The sequence below is a fragment of the Helicoverpa armigera genome, chromosome 6 (assembly GCF_030705265.1).
Source record: "Helicoverpa armigera isolate CAAS_96S chromosome 6, ASM3070526v1, whole genome shotgun sequence".
NCBI classification, from domain to species: Eukaryota; Metazoa; Arthropoda; class Insecta; order Lepidoptera; family Noctuidae; genus Helicoverpa; species Helicoverpa armigera.
In genome coordinates this window covers 9,865,902-9,888,955 of record NC_087125.1, presented here as the reverse complement: position 1 = coordinate 9,888,955, position 23,054 = coordinate 9,865,902, and the positions used below count along the sequence as shown (strand labels likewise).

Here is a 23,054-nt window from a genome sequence, read left to right as displayed (position 1 = left end):
AAACAGTCAACAACTGGTTGTTTTGATTTCTTTAAGTACAATCTGGGCTAGCGTCGCATACCTAATACTCTCGAAATGTTAGCTTAAATTAAAGATTATTTTTCAATATTTGTTGGCAATTTTGTATTTGTCCAAATACATAAAACAAATATCTACATATTTAACTGTAAGATAAACTATTTTCAAAAGAACGGATTAACACAAAACAAAAATAAATTATATGTCTTTCATCAAAGTTGATGGACTACATTGAAAATATTATAGGTTCTCAAAACACAAATCTTTGTGCTTTCTCTATTTTAAAGTAACTTGTGCCGTGTGATTCGAGAAGTAAACGATAATACTGTTAAAACAGTTTTACGGTCACAAAGCTAAAAAAATATATTTGTTTAACAAAAAGTAAAACCGAAGAAAATTCTTTTAAAACATACCTAAGTACATACATCACCACTGTAAAATATTATAAAAATCATCATCGTATTGAAAATCATGTAAAACAAAATATTATAATAAACAAAATTATTTGTAAAATTATTCTGCATTTAAAGTTGAAGATTTCGATTTCAATTTGATTAAAAATGATTTTGCTAAAACTTGCTTTTAACCTATAAAATTAAGTACCTATAAGATCTGTACATATTGGAGAAATAAAATTAATTCGAGTATATTTTTTAAATAATACTATTACGCAAAACCTTCACCATAGAGTAGTATACTTCATCATACAAAAGTAACTTTTACTCCATTTAACATTTTTTTTTAAAAAAAAGTAAAAACAAACTGGGATCTTTAAAACCTTAAATTATTTTTCCTCTATCCTGCAAAAGCAGTTTTTTTTGTAACCTTCAAAATAACAATTATCGATTTTTTTTTTAATATTATTGAATGGCTATTTTGTAAAACAACTATCGTATAAAACATTTCAGTAAAATAAATAACAAAACCTCCATTAAGATTTACTTACATTTTTATATCGAAAAGGCTTTGAATATTTATACTTTTATTTCTAAAATGATCGGTAATATGATTATGCTATTGAAGTTATAGGACCTCAAAATGTAATATAAAAAATCGAAATTTATTTGCTATAAAACAATGTTAAATACTGTCACATTTTAATTAAGTACTTTATAATCTAAACTAGTTAAAATAATTATAATATAATTAAATAAAATTATTCTTAAACTACTGTTAAATAAGCTACATTGTACAAAAACAGCCGGTACCAGGACTTTCTTGTAAATACATAATAAATTATTGCCTAATCTTAGTAACACAGAGTAATCTGTAACTGTAACATATTTAATAAATAAAATATATTTTTTGTCAAAATTGGCACATTTTTTAGTCTACATTTTACAGCATAAGTACATGTTAATCATGTAGTATTATAAAAACTGCACTTTCCTAAATATGTTTTTTTTTTAATCAGAAATTACCTATACAATATTTCCAAAAATACTTCTGTAGATATATGAAATTATTTCCAAACTGTGTAAATATTCACCACTCAATATAATATATCCGTACACTATAAATAGCTACAGTCTCTTGGTCCCATTTTATAAGAATTTTCCATTCGTTAAAACCTTACTTACGTACATACGTATTTACACATAGCAACAACAAGTCCATGATAACCGTTTTCCACTTTTTCCGAACGGAATGACTTCGTTAAAAGGCTAGACAACTCATTTTCACATCCATTTTCATAAGTAAAATTCGATCAACAGTTTTACTTATTAAATCACTATTGTAATACACTTACCCAACCGATCACGGTGAATGTATATTTTTCAAAATGAATAGTATAAATTAATTATTAATTTTCATAGGCAAATCACTGTGTGACTAGAGCAATATCTTCGTCACGATAAATAAAATATACAAATGTGGTTCATTTGCTCATCTCACCTACTGGGTTCACCATTTATTTCAATCTGAAAAAAAGGAAAAAATAAATTAGTTCCATGGAGCGTGTAAAAAAAAACTCTCGTTATCAATAAAAATTGGACTACACAATTGGACTATATTTTTATGGTGAGTTTATTTTTATAATATCTACGAGCATACCAATGAAAAATAAATTATAAAAAAAACGAGTAGACGCTAATTCCTAAACATTATTGTCAGCAAAGTATAGCAACATACATCGTGGTGTGAGAAATTTTTCAGGCGCTTTCTGGGTCTACGTCAGTTTTATTGATACCACCTGATTCTACATATCTTATTATTTTATTATGTCCTTCATTCAGTAATTCCAGGTATAATAATTCATGCATCTAGTAATAATAAAGCACTAACATATCCCCGACTCCATAATCAGTTGTAATATCACATTTTCTTCGCTGTTATTAAAATAGATAACTAGTGCATTAATAAAACAATAACACAGCAACAGATACGTCTTTATGACACAAATGATTATGAGAATTAATTTATATTCATATCAGTTATACCCCTGATGACGGATATTAAATGTTCTTTACGATCCTGGAGATAAAATTGAAATCCTAGACGTATAGACGTTTAAAAAGTCATGAAGTCAGCAAAGGAATCTAGGTATAGCTCTGTAATTACTAGCCCCTAAAATGAAATTAAATTAAAATTTATTCTAATTGTTTTTTTGTCGCAAGGATTTCCATCCTCTCCTATAATGAGACTAATGTATATTTCCCGTCAAATATATCTGCTTCACTTAAGTTATTCACTTAGTGCCTCGACATGCGCAATAGTGTTTGAAAAATAAGAAAAAACGCTAAAGTAAAAATCAATTTACCTTATCAATATCAATAGTAGCGAGTATTAAGGGCGCAGCATGTGCAGGCGCATCTCTATCCGCTATCGCTCTTCTCGTATCCCCCGCTCTCTCTATGGCCTCCTGAGGAAGGTACCTCCACACGCCAGGGGTGAACAACTCCGCATCCATCTTGAGAGAGTCCTTCTTGTCGAAGAAGTAGCCTACTATCATGCCGACTGACATGGTGGCGATGAGACCTAGTGGGGCTATCCAGTGGTAGGATATGCGGAAGAGGGGGAATATTGTTTCGGGGTCCTGTTGGGAAGATTTGTTTATTAGTTGTGGAGCGAAGATTTTGTAATGCTGTGAATTTTTTATATATTTTTATGTTTTCAGATTCAAATGCGGGGGAAAAGACACCATACTTTAATCATGACAAATCATCGCAATATCATTGAAAATCCTTCAAAGGACAAAATTCGTGAGTAATATAATGTGTTTGTATTTTTTGTGACACATAAAATATTGCATGGTCATAAATACAACAATAGCGTTGGAGGCTTATGTCAAACATAATTGTAATAATCTTTCTTTTATTGCCATAGTGTCAAAAATTAAATATAAAAAATGGTAACTATTCTGAATAGACAATAAATACTTACAATAGCATCAACAAGTCCCACATAAGACGCGTTTCTAGCGCAATCCATCGTAATATTCAGTGGTGGTGCTCTCAACCCCTGTGCGGCCGCGGCCTGGGTCCCCAGCGACACGGTGCCGGCCAGCAGGGCCCCCGCCACGGCCCCGGCTAGAGCACCCCGGGGGCCCACCCACCAGCACGCCATGCCGAGAGTGAACACCCCACATGTAGCGCTCGCTGCGATAGCTGATAATGCTGTTGCTACACCTGCGGATGATGATGAAAAACATAAAAGCGACAATTCCAAAACGATAGGTACGTTCTTAGACTTTTATAGATAAAACGTCACTGAGTTAAAAAATACAAAATTGTTTCATGAACTTTAATATTACTATTGACTTTATATTACTGATAAAGGGTCAAAGTACCTACAAAACGTTAAATCTCAACGGTAGCGCGTATACAAAATTAACATCATATTTCAAAAAAAGCTGATGTTTACTTTTATGAGTGCTAAGATGATTCAAATCAAAATTTTTGAACATAACTACAAACCATACTACAATAAGGGCAAAATTAAAAATTAAAATTACCCTCAAAATAGCCAAGACATTTCACAGCAATATATCTAAACCAAAGTTAGAAGAACTTACCAAGAACCCCTCCCAGCTTCTCAATGACGAACAGCATGACAACGGACACGATGGCCAGGGTAGCGGTCACCACGCGCGCCAGTATGCCCTCAGTGAACGGCTTGAGTTGGAGCTTCAGCCAGCCACACAAGACATTATACAGCAATACTTCTAACTTACCAAGAACTCCTCCCAGCTTCTCAATAACGAACAGCATGACAACAGACACGATGGCCAGGGTAGCGGTCACCACGCGAGCCAGTATGCCCTCAGTGAACGGCTTCAGCTGCAGCTTCAGCCAGCCACACAAGACATTATACAGCAATACTTCTAACTTACCAAGAACTCCTCCCAGCTTCTCAATAACGAACAGCATGACAACAGACACGATGGCCAGGGTAGCGGTCACCACGCGAGCCAGTATGCCCTCAGTGAACGGCTTGAGCTGCAGCTTTAGCCAGCCACGCACTATGTCTTCGACTACCACCAGCGCACACGCGTTTAATACTGCTGAAAGTGAACTGGTGGAAAGAACTATGTTAGGTCATCGTTAGAAGTCTGAATAGGTCTACTGCTGATCAAAGGCCTCCCCCAAACTGAGAGATTTGCTCGGATGTGTTTGGTAAAGATAAATAACCATGAAAGTGTGTTCTACTATCTTATGTAAATTTGCGGACCCTGACAAAGAAGAAAATACCAGATTCTGGTAAAACAAGGATCAACTACAGCTAAAATTAACAGTAGGTTTTAGGTTCCATGAAGTTTACAAACCGACTGCCAGAAAGGATTATATATTTTTTATAAACAATGACTAATTAATTCTAGCTCCATTAGCAGAAGATCGTCTATTCATGACAAGAACTTAATTACCAATATCAGCGGATCACAAATGTCCAATTTATTCCCACACAAACAGTTTCATACATATTTTTTATAAACTCACCTAAGTCCAGCTCCAAAAACCCCCGCCAAGAACACACCAGGGAGTCCAGGCAGATGCTTAGCCCTCGACACATACGTCACAAAGGCTGGTAGTAGCCTGTCATCGACCAGAGGCACGCCACCAGGGTCGCAACCTCCTTGCACCCAGGTGGCCCAAGCGGCCAGGCCACACCAGACGCAGAGAGAGATGGCCAGGATTGCACCGATGCAGAATATGAATATGGCTCTGGAACATTGGGTTTGTGTTACATTTAGGGAATTAAATGAAAAATAAGGATATTGTAGTTTAAATCAAAAAATAATTTTATGGTTGCAAATGGCTTGCCACGTTTTTACCAGAATTTACGGAAAGAAAAAATAATTAAAGTAGGTATACCTTGCAATGTCTTCAATGCTGATAAAGTACGCATTGTAAATTGCTTTATATTTTATTTTAATAATTAGAAAGTGCTTAGAAAGATTTGTTGTGATAAAAAATCACGTTAAATTAAAATAATATTTTATTCGCCAGTGAAAGTTATATGTCTGTTATGACTATACATATATGACTGTTAACAACACGTTCTTTATCACATCTTGGTGTAGGTCATGACAGTGGAGGAATGCTAATAATTATGTAAGTCGGCAACTATTCTACAACATCGCGGCTCGCCATCGCATCGCCGTAAATAGACTTCGGTCGTCAGACCACGTTGACTTTCAACACATGGCAATCATAACATTTGTGGGAAAAAAGACAATATTTTGATGGAAAACTATTTTCTCTCAAACTCATAAACGTCGGTAATCCATCATGTGTTATGGACAGATTAACTTTCTATTTTTATTATGTGTGCTTTACTGCAACAGATACTAATAGCTGTAATACAGATGTTGTTGTAAGATATAATTAACGTAATCAGAAATTATATACTGCACTTTTGTCTAACAAAATAGCACCACGTTTTGACATTGAAATTACAAACGGAAACTGTATTCGGAATTAAGCAATGATTGCAGATTATACCATCATGAGCAAATGTAAAACACATGAGTGAACTAAACGAGCACTAATCCAGATAACATACATAGGTATACTTATCAGCCAATCTCTTTTTGTCGGCAATCGATTCCCATGGCAAAAATTGGGCATTATCTAATAAATAAAATCGATTGCCCACTGTGTTGCTACGTACTCGTTCCTTCTACAATGTTACCCACTTTTAGCATTGATATTGCCCAAACCTTCTCTTCCGGCGACCTTTATAAGACGGAAAGACGCTGGATGCAGGTCGCCTCCAACAGGTATCTGTGGAGATCTAAAGGGGAGTCCTATGCTCAGCAGTGGACGTCCTATGGCTGAGATGATGATGATGATGTAACCTTCTCTGTCTAAGAGGAAGCCTGTACCCAGTAGTATAATGATTAAAAGGCTAATAGACATTTCATAAAATGTAACCAAAAACAAAACTGTACTATCTAGGACATATTTGCTCAAAATATTACTTTATGCTTCATCATTAGTATTATGGTTCTTATCAAATGATGTCTGCAATGACTGTTTGCTACACTATTCTAAGCTGAACAAATATTGGCATCGTCTAGAGGACGGGAAAGAGCAAACAAATTCTTAAAAACATTATAAAAATCGGGTGACTTTAGTATGTATGTCAATGCTATTTTCAGATACATAAAAGTAAATACACCTTATATATAACATTTGTTTCCATTGGCAACCGATTCCGTATATTTGTGAAAATGAGATTGTTGATTGAATATGACGTGGTTCTTCTCATGCCCTTATTCAACGTTTCTTTGATCTGTCATACGATCTCTATAAACTTCTATAGTCTCCTTACACTACATAATAACTATGGGTATACAGTCGGAAACCGCTCTACATTGCAGTTAACTAAAGGTCATGGCATACATTATAGGCATTGTACGTCGCAGCTGATATAAGGTAGATGCAATCTCGCTGTCAACCTGACTTTTTAACTAACCGTTAAAAAAATATTTTGTTAAGATAATATTTAAGGGTCAAATTCAAATGACAAGTTAATCGCTGAGTTGGAGCTGCGTCTGCCATTCGTGTGAACCAAAACCTTTATAATTAAACACATATACATTTTCTAAGATACTCACGTAATAGCTTTCCTCTTGGTGGGTAGTGACATGTACCTCTGCACCATCGTCTGATTGACGGAGTTGAAGCAAGTCCAGTATAAGAATCCCCCGACCACTGCACCCCAGCCAGTCTGACGCTCAAACGGCGAAAAGCTCCAACTGATGACAAAAGATTAAGATATAGTTCAGCTTTTATTAAACTGGCCTTGGAGTGAATAAATATCGCAATGTAAACTTTTCTGGGATATATCTGTGGGCCATTTGCTATTGACAAAATAAGTAGTCACAACTGCGAAAATTCTGTTTATTGGGCCTAACAAGAAACATGGCACCGAATGAATTTTATGAATTGCTTAAATTTAATAAAAATAAAGTAGATGGTATCAGTAGATCGAAATAAAGTAGATTTGAAAATTAAAATTCTTTATCGATAGTGTTTTTTCATTCAGCACACACATTAATATGCTCATTTCCCTGCAACGTTTCAGTATTTTCTCTTATTTTGGGCAGAAGTCCAATACACATACATCAACGACGTCACGAGTCTGAGTGCAGGTTATGTAACAAATTATTTCTAATTACTCTTTATAATTAGAGATGAATGAACGGCAATTATAAGTATGGTAGTCTATGGAAGTTTGTACAATAGAATAAAAATATTATTTTGTCATACTTCATGCAGATAATCCGAATTACTATTCAGATCTTCCCTTCAGGCCCTCGCATCTTTACTTTGACATTTAGTACCTATTAAAGTACCTGAAGTTTTTCTTGATAAGCATTTCTTTACAAAACATAAAGTGTATTTAAATACACATACAGTTATCGGCACGGATATCGAGCCATGACCTTCACCTGCGCAGAAGCGATTTACTGCCTTATTGCCTTATGCGTACGGGTGCGCAAAGCGATCCCCACTCTTCCGCCGAGAGCCCAATATCCGTGCCGGTATCTGTACTTATACCACCTTATACTGAATTTGATACTATTGACACCTACAGTCACATTGATTGAAGATACCTGAGAAAGACACTCATCATGATATAGGTTTATAAGGATATAGCTGTGGACGAAAAATTCATGAGTATGCAATAAATGCAAAATAATCGTGATGACGTTCCCCTAGTAACGATAACAGATATCTGAGAAGAAAATTATGTAAGACCACAGACTAATCTTTCGCCAAATGTTAGCGGATGCGTAAGATTAGACCGTACGTGTTAGATATTTTCTTACGTCACATAATATTATAGAGATATCTATATATCTAGATTCATTCATTCAGTGTAATTATGTATTATATGTAGGTAGGTATGTATGTACAATTATGCATGTCATATCATAGCTATATCGTGTCAGTAACAATGGATGACGTTACATTTGATAGTAAAAAGAGTACTAAGTAAGTTCCTGGGTACTTCAATGGGATTTTATAGTTTCATTCCAACTACAAAACATAAACAGTATTATTGTTTGCTACATGTTTTTTTTTCTTGATCTTATTATAACCCATTGGAACGCTAAATCGCATATTAAATTCATTATATTCGCATTAAATACCAATCAATCGTTGTTTTTGTAGTACCCAATGCAACAACACGCCTGAGGCAAAATAGTGTGAAATTCTTATAACAAGGTGAGAGAAATCAACAATGTCTGAATTCTGGTCTGATATGGCAACATTTTCACACTCGTTAACCAAAATAATACACGATCAGGACCAATTTTACCTTAAATAGCAGTGAAATAAAATGCTGATAAAAACAGTACACAATGCAGTCTAGTGTTTTATTAAGTACTTACTAGGTAGCAGGTTTCCCGAGGTTTCACGGCGTTTCATGAAAACTGCTTCACGTACCCGACTAAAATAAAGGCTATGTCTTGTACCAATGTGTATGTATAGTAATGAATCCGAATAGAGAAATCATTTTTCAAATCAGTGTAGTACTTAGATTCGGAGCCTTTTTCGCCTATTTTTTACTCTTAATGATTATTAGTAACCAAAAGTACCTATAGATTAATCCAAGGAGATACTGCAAAATGCTAAAGAGTTTTTAAGCATTGATCAGAAACTGTAAGGTTATCTGAAAGTTCATTGGTACCATATTAACGCCACGTGTGTTCGTTGCCGGGCATTTGTCGGGTTAAAGATTACACAATTGCATAAGAAAACGTGTGAAACTTATTTGCAAGTTTAAATGTAATGATATTATCGTAAGTTTGTTTTTGTATAACAGTAGGTAAGGTAGACTGCACATCAGTGGTAACTGTCATGCTAACTCAATAGTAATAAGTACGATTTTCCTATAAAACTGTTACCACTGACCTAAACTTGATTGTACGTACCGAGAGTATGAATTGCAGATGGCAGATGTATTTTTAACAAGTCAATAATTTTGACAATATCCACTATCTTTCTGATAAAAGTTATCTCACAAGATCCTGTTATTACTGATAGAAGAAGATACACATCCTTTTATCTTTTACAAAGATTAAAGTCACTTTAATAATAAAGGTACCTACTTGTAAATGAATTCGGTAATATTATCATGTCATAAAAACCTAAGACTTAGTATATCGCTATGAAGTTCCGTCGGCGTCGCTCATAAGGTTTTACTTAATTTAGAACAAAACTAATATCACTATTAAAAAAGCAATTTTATAATCATATAAAACATTACCCTCCTTCTTTGGCAGTCGGGTAAGAAATATCAAAAATACTTACTTAGATAATTCAAATCGTCCAGTTTCGTTAACAATTTCTATAACATCCTTCATCCCGCCGACGGCAATTGTCCCGGCGGCGGCTACTAAGATCACTCCTATGAACATAATGCCGGTCTGCACTGAATCCGTCCATACCACTGCTTTTAGTCCACCCTGGTTAGAAAGTAATTAAATATATTATAATATACACGGTTATAAAGAATATTGTTAACAGGTTTCAGTAAATGCGATACCTATAATAAACTTTATAGCTTATATTGTATAATTTTTACTAGCTAAGATTTGCATTATTCCACTTAAATTAAGGACTAAATCTAGTAATTCGTCTTTGAAATGGCAATGTTGAGCGATAGATAAGTTATCTAAGAATCTATGAAAAAGGGGCATACCTAATTCTCTCTTTTTGCGAGCTTCACAAGCTAAAAAACTACCTTTTTGTTCAAAATAACCCTATTTATCAGCACTTAGTAACCAGATACAAGAATATAGTGGTATAATCACTACAGTCACATAACATCATAATCACGTGTTGCACCACGTTGCACGCAATGCAACAATTAGCCATGCAAGATGACTTTACCTACAATCAAACTGATTGATATTTATGCTTTAAATCATCATCAGCCTAGGATTACTAAACTACTTCAAGGAGCAGCAAACTAAAATATCAAACTATGTGTTACGTTAACGTTAGGCTGAAATTACAATAAAGGAATTGGGTAAGGACTTTCAATTAAAACTGAAGTTATATCTCAAGTGCAGGACACATGAATCGCGCGATAAAATTGCATAGTTCACAAACATTCCAAATTAAGTAGGTCAACAAGAAAGCATAGTAAAGCAAATGATAAACTAGATTCTACTCACTAATACTGTATAAAGGCCACATATGGTGACCATAGTACCAGCAACTGCATAAACACTGAATCCTGTCACTGAAAAGTAAATAAAACAAAAGAAGCGGTATAAAATAACATCTAATTACGCTAAATAATAAATTAAATGTACAATGTATTTTCATGAATTTTTGACTTACATTGATTGAATGCTAGTGCTGGCACAAATATGATCATCGGCAGGAAAAGAACCTAAAACAAGCAAAAAAATAAATACATACATGTTGTAGCTGAGAAAATATACATTTATACCTACTTGATATGAAATTGCGGCTATAAAAAATGAAACAACGATCGACAAATTCATGGTTAAATACATTTGGAGCAGATCACCCTATTTGACTATAATCTATTATTTTTACAGTAGCCCTAAACTAGCCAAGACTGCAATGGTCTTTAAAATTAACTGTATATTTCATCATTTTAAAAGGTACACCGACAATTTTCGTCCAAACAATCATTATACTCCTGCCCCTAAGTATCTCAAATCAATCGGAGCGTTATCCTCGTTTATCGTATTTCTCTATTATCTTGTCTCAGACTTATACAAAGTATGACCATGGTTCACGGTCAAGGGTATAAATACTGCCGTGTACATGTCCAGTGATTAATACGTCCAAGTGTTCTAATTATTCTAGCTGCTTGAGTACAGTTCTGTGTTTCCGCATTCAGCAGTAATTAGGAATTATTTAGTTAATCACTCGTACCAATCTATTTGCTGGTCGGTTATTAAGCTGTCAAATCGATGGTCCAAAGGTTGACATTGGTATGAAAGCCATGTTGTTGTTGAGGCCTCCTTATTTAAAAATAACTGGTTTGCGAAAGTGGAACTAAAACAATTGAAGAGTTGACTATGTGCGAGGTTTAAATTTCGAAAATTATAGTACTTATTAGCACATCCTTTAGACGTCTAAGTACCTAAAACAATAGACATACGTAACAAGGTGCTAAGTATAGCACATACATGCTGAATGATATGACGTCTTATTCAATTGGATAGAGCAGATCGGTCCAGCGGTCGCTTCGTCTATATTTTTAAACAGAAACGTAGTCATTACATGTGGCATATTTTCCCAAGTGGTCAATTGACCATTGTAATCCTTGAGTACATTGTTTATATTGTCAATTGCAAATTGCGTGACCAAAGTCCACTATTATAGAGTACCTTGTCCCGTTGGTCGACCGGAATCGTATTGAAATTACATATTGTTTGTAACACACGCTTGTTTGTACGAAAGTATGCTATAATCAAGCGAATGTTGCTACAGAATATTTTAGTCATAGTTCATACTACATAAACAATGTCCCAGTGCCCAACTTTTCATCTGTTTATCAAGCCAAGTGGTGCTTATGAACTTGACAAATAAAACAGTTTCTTCAGCATGTGTTACAAACTAAAGCACGTGCTACATACAAGGATGTTTATTTCTGAAATAAACGCAAATAAACACGTGTGCGCTTATAAATATAATCCGTCAAGTCAATGATCTAGCCGAGTCTTCGCGATGTCCACTTTCTACGTAAATGCAGCGCGTGAGAAAGTTGATACGTCTATGGTTTACATTAAGGATCTTTATGGTTTAGACTAGTCTATGGTCAGACTAAATAAGACTATTGTTAATTGATTTGATTTTATACCTGCTTTATAGTTCATTAAACAACGTCTAGATTGATGGTCTCAACAATCGGTAGTAAATATTAGAAAATTGGAAAGTCACCGCAAGACATAATACTTAAGTAGATAGTTTTATTTGCGAATATAAACAGTCTGCAATTTTAGACTCATCAAGATCGACGTTTTGAATTCATGTGAAAGTGATACTTTTAATCGTCAAAATATTGTAATGATCCTACTGGACACACTCATCATTTCAACTTGATATATTTCTCAATTTAACAATGACCAATTCCTTGACCAATTTATTGATATAAATTATCGGTCACGATTCTAAACATTTTTTAAAATATTAATTTAGATTTAAATTAAGATACCTAATTTAAAAGATACTTAGATTTTCCACAAACATGACGTAAGACCACGGGGCACGGTTTCGTCAATGTACCGCAGACAATTGATGTTGATTTTGTCCATACGAGTCGACACCGGGTGGTCAAAGTCCGATATGTCGGTGAAGCGAACGACCTTATGCACCGTCTCGTTTACACTACTAATAAGAATTACTGATTGGTTAGCAACAAACTAGCTTTAACTAAACTACGATTTTTTACATTGAAAAGTGTTTAACTTGATCTAAAAAGTGGATGTGCTATCCTCATTCTATTCTTTTGAAAATTATCTTTGATTTTTCCTCGTCAAGAAATTGTCTTCAGTACTTTTTGCACCGAATCATAACATCGTGTTCATCATTTATTTTCATAGAATGACTTCATAGTTAGTTTAGACATTGTTTGACTATTGAGATGTTTGCCTATTTAAATAAGTATAAAGTACGTATTTAACGTAGTATATTTATGTAATAAGACATTTGCAATTAAAAGGATTTTTTTCACATTCACTCAAGCTCGTGCTGCCTAATTTCCTATAGATATTTCTAGCAATAAAGTCTCAAAATGCTTGAAATGCTCATCAAAACAGACCGACAAAAGCACTTTCACTTTTCATAAATACTATTTACCTCTATTATGTATTCTGATTGTCACGTAGATATTGTTTTCCGATAAGCCTTGCATAAGACCGTCATGACAGCCGGTGGTCTTTATCTATTTATCTAAAGCGTGGTATCTGTCTCAAGTCATTGAAATCCCCGTAACTTTCATATCTCGCGTATCTAAGCCTACTGAAGCTGTTATTCGTATTATCATTCAATGCCCTAAACATCCGCATATGGACTGAACTGTCAGATAAATGTTAACACACCTACAGTCAGATTTCATGACTTAATCATTCACTGCAATTTTCGCAACAATATTGGGGTCTGCTTCCAGTTTAACTGGATGACGCTAAGTACCAGTGTTTAACATGGAGCAACTGTGTATCTGACCTCCTCAACTCAGTTACCCGGACAACTTGATACTCCTTAGTATGACTGGTTGACAGTATTTCTGACATAATATTATTCCTATGTCGGTGAGTAAGTTATGTGCATATGCAAAGCAGGTTAAGCCTTTCCTGTGGAATGTGAGTAATAAAAAAATATTCCATAGTTAACAGTTAAGTAACTAGCATAAAATGATTCTTACATTGTGGACAATAGCTATGGAAGAAAAGGACAGTACTTTAATTCGAACTCTTTATATCATGAACGAATACAGGCGACGTATGTATGTTTGTACTCAATGGTGATTAAACCACGTCATAGATCAAAGTGAAACAATATTTAATTATGTAGGGCCACATAAGAAATTCAAAGACAGTGTGAGTATGGCATTATTACGCAAATGAACTTACCTCGTCCAGTAAAAACAACACTGAGGCGCACGCACGAACATTCTTGTTGAATCTTAACTCTAGATACTGAAACAAATTAAATTACATTAGTATGTACCCATAAAAGAATCTTTATGAAGAATACAAAGTTATGCCTAACGTTTATGAAATACTAGCCGTTTTCCCACGGTTTCACCCGCGTCCCGTGGGAGCTACTGCCCGCACCAGGATAAAATATAGCCTAAGTTACTCGCAGATAATATAGCTTTCTAATGGTGAAAAAATATTTAAAATCGGTCCAGTAGTTTTTGAGTTTATCCATTACAACCAAACAAACAAAGTTTTCCTCTTTATAATATTAGTATAGAAAATGGAAAAAATACGACGAATAATGTATGTACTTTTATTTAAAAAACAGTCGAGTATTTATAAGTATTTTTATTATTTTTAAGTACACAAATAAGTATTGTACTTATGCAAAGTATGTACAATAAATACCAATACAAAAAAAACACTAACTAAACGAAACAGGATACAAAATTGACTAAAGCATTATTATAAATAGTTAGTACATCGGTAGGTACCTACATGTCTTTTGTATGAGACCAAAGTCCAGCGCAAAAGTTGTCGTTTTGATAGATTACCGCACACGATGATAAGATCTCGCAACAAATGATGAATTACTCCAACATAGAACGAGATGATTGTTCCAAGATATTAATATTTCATTTGTAAGCGAACAATCTCAGGCATTTAAGTTGATGATAGAAATGATTTATACTTGCGGTTGAAATTATCATTAAGAAACAGTTAGGTACCTATCCTTACTGTTTGTAATAAAAACAAGGTAAGTTTCTAAAATGATTTATCGGTTTTTACTATGCAGTTTTACGGCAGAGGATAAAAAATCTCTCTTTATGCCAAAATCATGTACCCACGTAATAATGACCGTGGCATAAGTTCTAAGAAAATAATGAAAGATTGCTAGCTTTCAGAACTCAATTAGGAAATCCAAAATTACAATTACATTGAATACAAATTAATTTGCAATATCGACAGTGTCTAAAAGTATGTACTATTTTATGCTATCCAAACATTAATGTCTAGACAAATATATGTATATCCATAAAGTGCCAACTAAGTTAAACCTCTTTACTCACCTCATAAGACGAAGTTAACCTTAGCGTACAGAACACAGGCAGGTATATGGTGACCACAGCTATGCAGCTGAGGGATACTCCGATCACGACCAGCCAGTACTGTGTACCATAGTTGTATATCTCCGCCGGGGTGCCTAGAATCGTCACTCCGGAGACGTAGCTGAAATATATTGGGTTATCAGAATATGTAGAAAATACAGGACTTCTCGTTTCAAATGGAATAAATTCAAGGTGAAGAACAGAAATTGCATGAATTACAGGAAAACTTTTTCCGGGAACCGCTAGTGTGATAAGACCTTTACACATAGTTTTCCCGTTTAAGATTAATCATTCCCATTTATTTACTTACTTCTTTACTAAGTAATACTTAAAAAAATACGTATTATTTGAAGGAACGGTATTAAAATTGGTCATAACTAAATTATACACAAAAATATGCGCAATATTAAGAAAATGCATTTTCTCGTTTTCATGCATGGGTTTAATCGTGATCGTGAACAATTTATACGATTTAATACTTCATCAAATTGCCGTTTTAGTGCTCATAAACCCGATAAACAATTTTTCTTCAGACTTTTTCTTTGACAAGTAAGTTAATTTTATTTGTAGAAAACTGTTTCTTGTCTTTCAAGGTTGAACTTACTAGAGTCGTTTTACTGATTTAATATAATTATTCCGAATTTATATTTGTACTTGTTAGTAGGTCATGAAAACCTTCTTGACTTTTAGGTGTATGCGTCATTCATTTATTGAATAAAATTAAACAAAGCAATAAACAATCCCGTTATTGTCACGTTTTCGAAGAAGTTAATTTTCTTACCTTTCATATAGATGTAGGTTAGTATCGGATTACTCAGAACCGTAAATAAATGCACACTTCATTCAATATTAAGATAAAGAATGACATGGCTTTTTTCTTACAAGTTTCTTTGAGTGACAGATAAATCATTTTACCATTTATCTGTCTGTTCAAGTCCGGTATACCTAGGCACAACTACGTAATATTTCAAATAAAATCTGCGATTCATATGATCGGAATTATTGAATTTTTAGAGTTAACTTAGTCTGAACTAAACTAACTAGCGATAATCTCGACATTTTTCAGTTATGGATCAACTAATACTTAGCTAAACAAAAGTCTTAATTCTCATAGAAAACTAATGTTACAGAATAGACTTATTATTTATATCTTACCTGGCAATAAGTGACATAGCCACAGGAAAAGTAGACAGCGTCCGTCCTCCAAGGAGGTAATCCTTCACATCTACAACCTTCTTGGCCTTAGATCCAATGGCGCTGTACCATAGACCACCTGCGCATGACACTGCGCAGAGTACTCCGAACACCACGTAGTCTCCTACCCCGAAACCACCCTCGTTCATTGTGAAAGGCATCTTGAACTTTGTGAGCTGGGTAATAGAGAGTAAAGTTGATTGTAGTATACATAGTTAAAAGCTAGTAAAGTCAAAGTCACGGTAGAAATTACAGATTTGAGAAATTAATTGCATTGTTGGAAACGTAATTTGCAAGTAAAGGCTGATAAGGTAAACGTACCAATAGTCGTCGGATTTCGGAAATCACTGACTTTGAAGCGCTACTGTGTGTTAAATATTCAATAGAAAATGAAAATTTTTGCATGACGTGATAGAGTATTTATTCATTATTCTAATTAACTAATGTTTTTTTAATCATTTTGATGGGTTTATATACTTATTAAGGCAAAAGTAAAAAAAGGGCGATTTGTACCAATAGTCGTCTGATTTGTACGGATACTCGTCAAATTATCCCAGTACTCGTCAACTTTTAATGCTAATGTAAACTCTCTGCTCTTGAACATAAGGTTCAAGTTATGTACATTTTTTTGTGCTTGAATTTGTTAAGCATACTTGTGCTTTTGAAACATCAGGTAGGTAGATAGATAAAAAACCAAATTCCTATTTAGAATAGCAGGTCATAATCTGTTAGAAGAGCAGGTATTCAATAAAACAGATACATGGTTGCATTTTAATTTATATTCCTATCTATCAAACGCTTGGAATCACAAAACCAGTCTATGTATAAAATATCTATATAGTTATCGGCACGAATTTTGAGCTCTGACCTACATCTGCGCAGAAGTGATTTATTAGCAAAGAACCAATCCCGAGTGACCGCTATGACGCGATGCACTGCGGGCTAATCACCGCTTTAGCCCGTCCCCGCGCCTCACTTCATACCACAAAAGGGATACCCAATAAATACTTCTGCGCAGGAGTAGGTCAGAGCTCAAGATTCGTGCCGATAACTATACTAATATTATAAAGCTGAAGAGTTTGTTTGTTTGAACGCGCTAATCTCAGGAACTACTGGTTCGATTTGAATATTTCTTTCAGTGTTAGATAGCCCATGTATCGAGGAAGGCTATAGGCTACTTTTTATCCCGGTACGGGAAGTAGTTACCACGGGATGCGGGTGAAACCGCTGGCAGAAGCTAGTATGTTATATTTTTTAATCATAATAACGATGCAGTCATGTGCATATGTAGCACGAGTAAAATAATTACTTTTAAAATATTTAAATTGTAAAATAAAATAATTAGTATTCACAAAAAACAAAAGCCACATTCATTTATATAGCTTATCGCGAAATAATTACTAACATTCATAGATATGTAGGTAAGGTTGTCATTCATCAAAACTTCTGAACTGCTTAGCGCATGCTAAGTACCATTTGCAAAAATCTCTATAGACAGTTTAAACTGTCTACTGTCTTAAAGGTATCAATCAAAAAATAAAATATGATTAGGTACAACTAACCGTTCAAACTCAATAATAATAATATCTAATAAGCCCCACAGGGCATCTGAGGTGGATGACGGGGAGTAGCGACCCCGCGGGGCTATATATCCGAGTGCTCCGGGGAGAGTATACTGTACCCCATCTCCGGCCTGCTGGAGTGAAAGTCTCCCGCCTCTTGGCTTGCCTTCATTGGCCGACCAGAGTGGAGTCGCTAGAGCAGGGTTAGCAGCCCTGCTCGGAGGGTCGGTGCCTCGTGGTAAGTGGCGAGTGGGCCGGTGATGCTGGACCCACAGGGAGCGCGTGATCTGCGTTTAAAGTCCGCCGAGGTATCCTCACCCTTCAGCCGCTCATGTACCTGTTGCCCTCTTGTTGCGATTTAGCAACTAATTCCCGGGGGCTCAGTAAGTGAGGTGGCGAGTTTCCACCTGTCATTTTAACATGTATTTTATACATTGTCATCGGCAGGTGCCATAGTTCCTCATCATCATCATCCTCCGAGCCTTTTTCCCAAACTATGTTGGGGTCGGCTTCCAGTCTAACCGGATGTAGCTGAGTACCAGTACTTTACAAGGAGCGACTGCCCTGCCTGACCTCCTCAACCCAACAAATGTAATCTTAACCTTAAATATGTTTGTTCTAGACAGTTATCAATTTTGTAAAAGTCCCGATATTAGCTATTTATTCGCATTTTGTACTGTAAAAACACAAAATATCCTCATTATGACGAGTTTAGCTGCAACTTTTGAGCATGTCCCAGTAGTCGTCATAATAATTGTAAAATTGACGGGTTTTGGGTCAAATAGGAGTTTTGAAGTACCAATAGATGTCACATTAAAAAAATATATCTTCTATGTTAAAAGTATTCCAAATTGCATATTACATCGCTAGCAAATAAACTTAACTATCTAATTGAACAAAGAAACATACCACAGACCCCACTGGAGTCATGTAAATCAAAACACAAAACCACGTGCTGAGTTTCACTTTTGACAGCTGAACTTCACGAAAAAACGATTTTGTTAGGGCACACACGTTTGAAATAACATATCTTAGAAGCCGTGACTGTTAAAACCCCTTATTGTTATTTCAATTGTGCAATATATTATCAAGAATATGTTGATATATAAACCGGCCCATTTTAAGTTCAGTAGAAAATAATAATAAAAGTTTTAAGATTAATTGACGACTATTGGGGCATGACGACTTCACCCGCGTTTACCTTATGCTGTTTGACAGACTGAAAATTAATTATGTTGTTTCATGACATTGGATTTTTTTCCTAGCCATCGTCATCATCTGCCTAGCCTGTTCAAAACTATGTAGGGGTCGGCGTCCAGTCTAACCGGCAGCTGAGTACCTATCAGTATTTTACATGGAGCAACTGCCTATCTGACCTCCTCAACCCAATTACTCGATACCATCTCGATACTAGTTGTCAGACTTTCTAGCTTCTGACTACCGGTAAATGTATCCTAGGTATGGGCAATGAATATACGAACATACGTTCGTTCTTACCATGCAATAAGAAACCTTTCGCCCTAACATTTTGTGTGAAAAAGTGTTAATCGCATTGGTTAGCCATAAATATTGTTTTGTTGTGGTAATTATTGGCTCATCAACGTTTTATTTGACCGACAAGAACGGTGGCTGACGCATTTGCTTGACGTCACTCGATGCTGACGTATTTTTTACAGCGCTCTTACGTTTTCTGCTACCTGTGTATTAATGAGGAATAAACCATTAATAGTGGGAAATCCGATGGGATATAAATAAGTACCAAGATAACATAATTAGATCATTAAATTCATCAACAAAAAAAATAAAAAAGGTATTGAAATAGATATGTTAGAAACTATTTGTTTACCAATTGAAATAGTTTTTATTTTTAAGAAAGCATACTTTACGTTTGCCTTACGTAGAATACCTAACAGATGCAAGAACTCAGTATCGAGCCGAGACATTACTGTAACATTTTACCTTTTCAAGGTGATAATAACTAACTAGCGATCTCCACCTGTGTATTTTTTAAACTCTCTCTTACTAATCTACTACTCTTATGAATGACACTCATTCATATATTAAGCGAATGAATAATAATACAATTATTTGGCATCGAACGCTCTCACAAAGTTATCACCGCTTGAGAAAGGAGAAATGTCAAATCGGAGACTTTTGAATTACAAGATTGATTATAAAGTAATTGGTTGTTATCTTGCATAGATACAAAAGGTACTCTATCTCAGTTTTAAAAGCTATAGGTAGGTATATTTATAAAGGTGAAAGTGAGTATTAATTTGAATTAATACGGCTAGGATTTTATTGGATTGATATTTGTGATTGTTGAAAAATAATGTCTGTAAGTCGGTGTTTTATTTAAAAATGCTTTTTTATTTCTTCTGAACATAAGTATTTGTTTACTTTCCATAGTAGCATCTGCTATGTTTTCATCTTACTTTAAATCAGCTACAGCTGTGCATATTGTCAACAGCAACCTTCAACCTTGAAGACTTATTTGAAGACGATGAACTTTAACATTAAAGACCTCATTAAGGATTTGTTACATCACAATCAATATTGTCAATATCACAAAAGGTAGTAAATAATATTCATCTGCGGCGTTGCATTAACAGTATTGAAACAAACAATTTCAAAAGGATTGGGCGATGACAAGTAACAAGGGACCTAGGAAGTGGTTGTTTCTCGAAAAATAATCAAAACTATTATTATTATCTAGGTACCTATATGTAGTTTTTTGCATTCTGGAGGCTCCGAATCTTTTGCACCCATTAAAAAAATCTTTCAATGTTGGTAAACTGCCCTATTCTCGGTACGGTTAGTTTCTCCCGCGGGATTCGGTTGAAACCCCGAGAAACAGCTCTTAGTTACTTAGAAAATAAGTTTCGATAAAACATCAGACTTCTCAAAACAATAGTATGAGAAAAATAAGACCCACTATGTGTAGCTTCTTCAAAGTATAGATCGCGAAATTGAAGTTGAGATATTTTTTCGCACGATAGTGCTATATTAAGATCTGGAAAATAACTAGGTGGTCAAGGTTAATTTATCGAAATGACTTTGCGAAACTGGTTCCTTCAAAGATGAGACGGACTGACAATGGTATATTATTATTTATAAGATTATTCTGCAGGTGAGATACTGAAACCCGCAAAAACCAGATAGGTACTTATATGGAAACTTCTCAACTGTCGGACAATGTCGGAAATTTTGGATTTTTTATGTCAATTGTACAAATATTTAAATTCGAAAAAATCTCGTTATGTAAATTAGAAACTATTCTGAAAATAACCGCCCTTCTATTTGGTTGATAAAGCATACATCGATTTACAACTTGAATAAGTCTATACTAATATTATAAAGAGGAAAACTTAGTTTGTTTGTTTGGTTGTAATGAATAGGCTCAAAAACTACTGGACCGTTTTTAAAAATTCTTTCACCATTCGAAAGCTACATTATCCACGAGTAACATAGGCTATATTTTATCCCGGTACGGGCAGTAGTTACCACGGGACGCGGGTGAAACCGCGGGAAAACGGCTAGTAATATTATATAAAGCTCAAAGTTTGTTTGTTTATACATATGATACTATATGTTTGTTTGTGTGTTTGCTTGAATGCGCAGTCACCGGAACTAGGAAACTGCTAGCGGAAGCTAGTTGCTTTATGAATATCACACATCAATAAGTAATCGATTAAGTAAGTGAATATAGTTAAAGACTTGAAAAATAATGTTACAGGTAAGAAAGGATGTCTGAGATCGCTACTTCAAAATCAATTTGTTATGTCGATAAATAACCACACGCATAGAAAATTAGGATCGTATCTTAAGTTCACGTTTACTACCTATACTTAAGGTATATTATACTTATTTCAGAAAATTCAGATCCATTTAAGATGTTCAAATGTATGTCCTTATATGACCGAGTTCTGAATTAATTAAACTAAAAACTCCAATAGCTGAAATGGAATGTTGAATCGATCAAGGGTACCTAACCTCCGCGCAGGATTTCGTCGGCTGAATCAATCAAGATGAGATTTGGCATGAAGATTATCGGGTTACAGGACGTAGTTCATCGGGCTCGTACGATATCTCGGGTGAACTCCAGTTGTTGTCCTTCAGTTGCAAATCTATTCAATAATATTAAATTTATTGGAATAACTTATTTTAACTTAATATAGGTACTATCGTCATCAATCGTGTTTCTTTTCCGCGATCGCAAATTGACCTTGTTAACAATAATTTATTTATACCATAGTCAACAAATCTCTCAGTCGTTTTATTACTGAATGCTTCTGCAAATATATACCGGTTAACCTATCTTATAGTTGTTTAACAACAATTGTTTAACTCACCTTAACTTTTTATTAAAAAATGCGGTTAATACTTCGCTAGTGCGGAAGTAAACAAATAGGAATTGTCTGCATATATGGGATGCTGGCAACCTCACAAGGGCACGTACATGTATTGGCAAGAACAACGTCACCAAACCTACACAACCGCATTGCACAGTTTACTTTCACTTAACATAACTTCTACAAAACACTGACGCGAATATCCGTCGGCGGAATCCGCGCAAAACTAAACTCGAAATTCCCGCGCGATCACATGTCAATGTCACTTCGTAAATCATTCAAGAATTTGCACTAGGAACAAATTATAAACAATAACACACGCGACTATCTTGCTATATTCTTAGCAACAATTTAGAGTTTAATCATACAACACCTCGAAAGACTACCTATAATTATTTATCGTTCATTTGTAATCATTCAATATAAATATCGAAAAGTTTTAAGTGACGTGCACTTTAGCAGCTGTCTGTCGCGAAACCGTGCCACAGATTGTGACGATCCACATGGTTTTGAAATATAGTGAAAATAGTTGTGTGTACGCAGCGACACCTAGTGTGCACCACATGAAACTTCATTCATATACAAACTGTTTTATCGACACCTTCACGCTGAAAGAAAATGAGTGAAAACTTTTTTAGGATTTACAATTTCAGCTACTGATGACAGATTCTGTTAT

At 34.8% G+C, this 23,054-nt stretch overlaps 1 protein-coding gene across 1 annotated transcript; it reads right to left on the bottom strand.

Moving 5' to 3' along the window:
• Positions 1-214: 214 nt before the first annotated feature.
• On the bottom strand, positions 215-22,890 carry LOC110371090 (sodium-coupled monocarboxylate transporter 1). The gene is made up of 13 exons (XM_064035176.1): positions 22,379-22,890; positions 16,426-16,640; positions 15,232-15,391; positions 14,093-14,158; positions 10,824-10,875; positions 10,655-10,722; positions 9,786-9,940; positions 7,079-7,219; positions 4,956-5,180; positions 4,193-4,533; positions 3,403-3,647; positions 2,780-3,055; positions 215-1,940 (listed from the first exon to the last, which is right to left on the bottom strand). The coding sequence occupies exons 2-13, from the start codon at positions 16,623-16,625 to the stop codon at positions 1,911-1,913; spliced, it is 1,959 nt and encodes a 652-aa protein (XP_063891246.1). The 5' UTR covers positions 16,626-16,640; positions 22,379-22,890; the 3' UTR covers positions 215-1,910.
• Between the last annotated feature and the right edge of the window lie 164 nt (positions 22,891-23,054).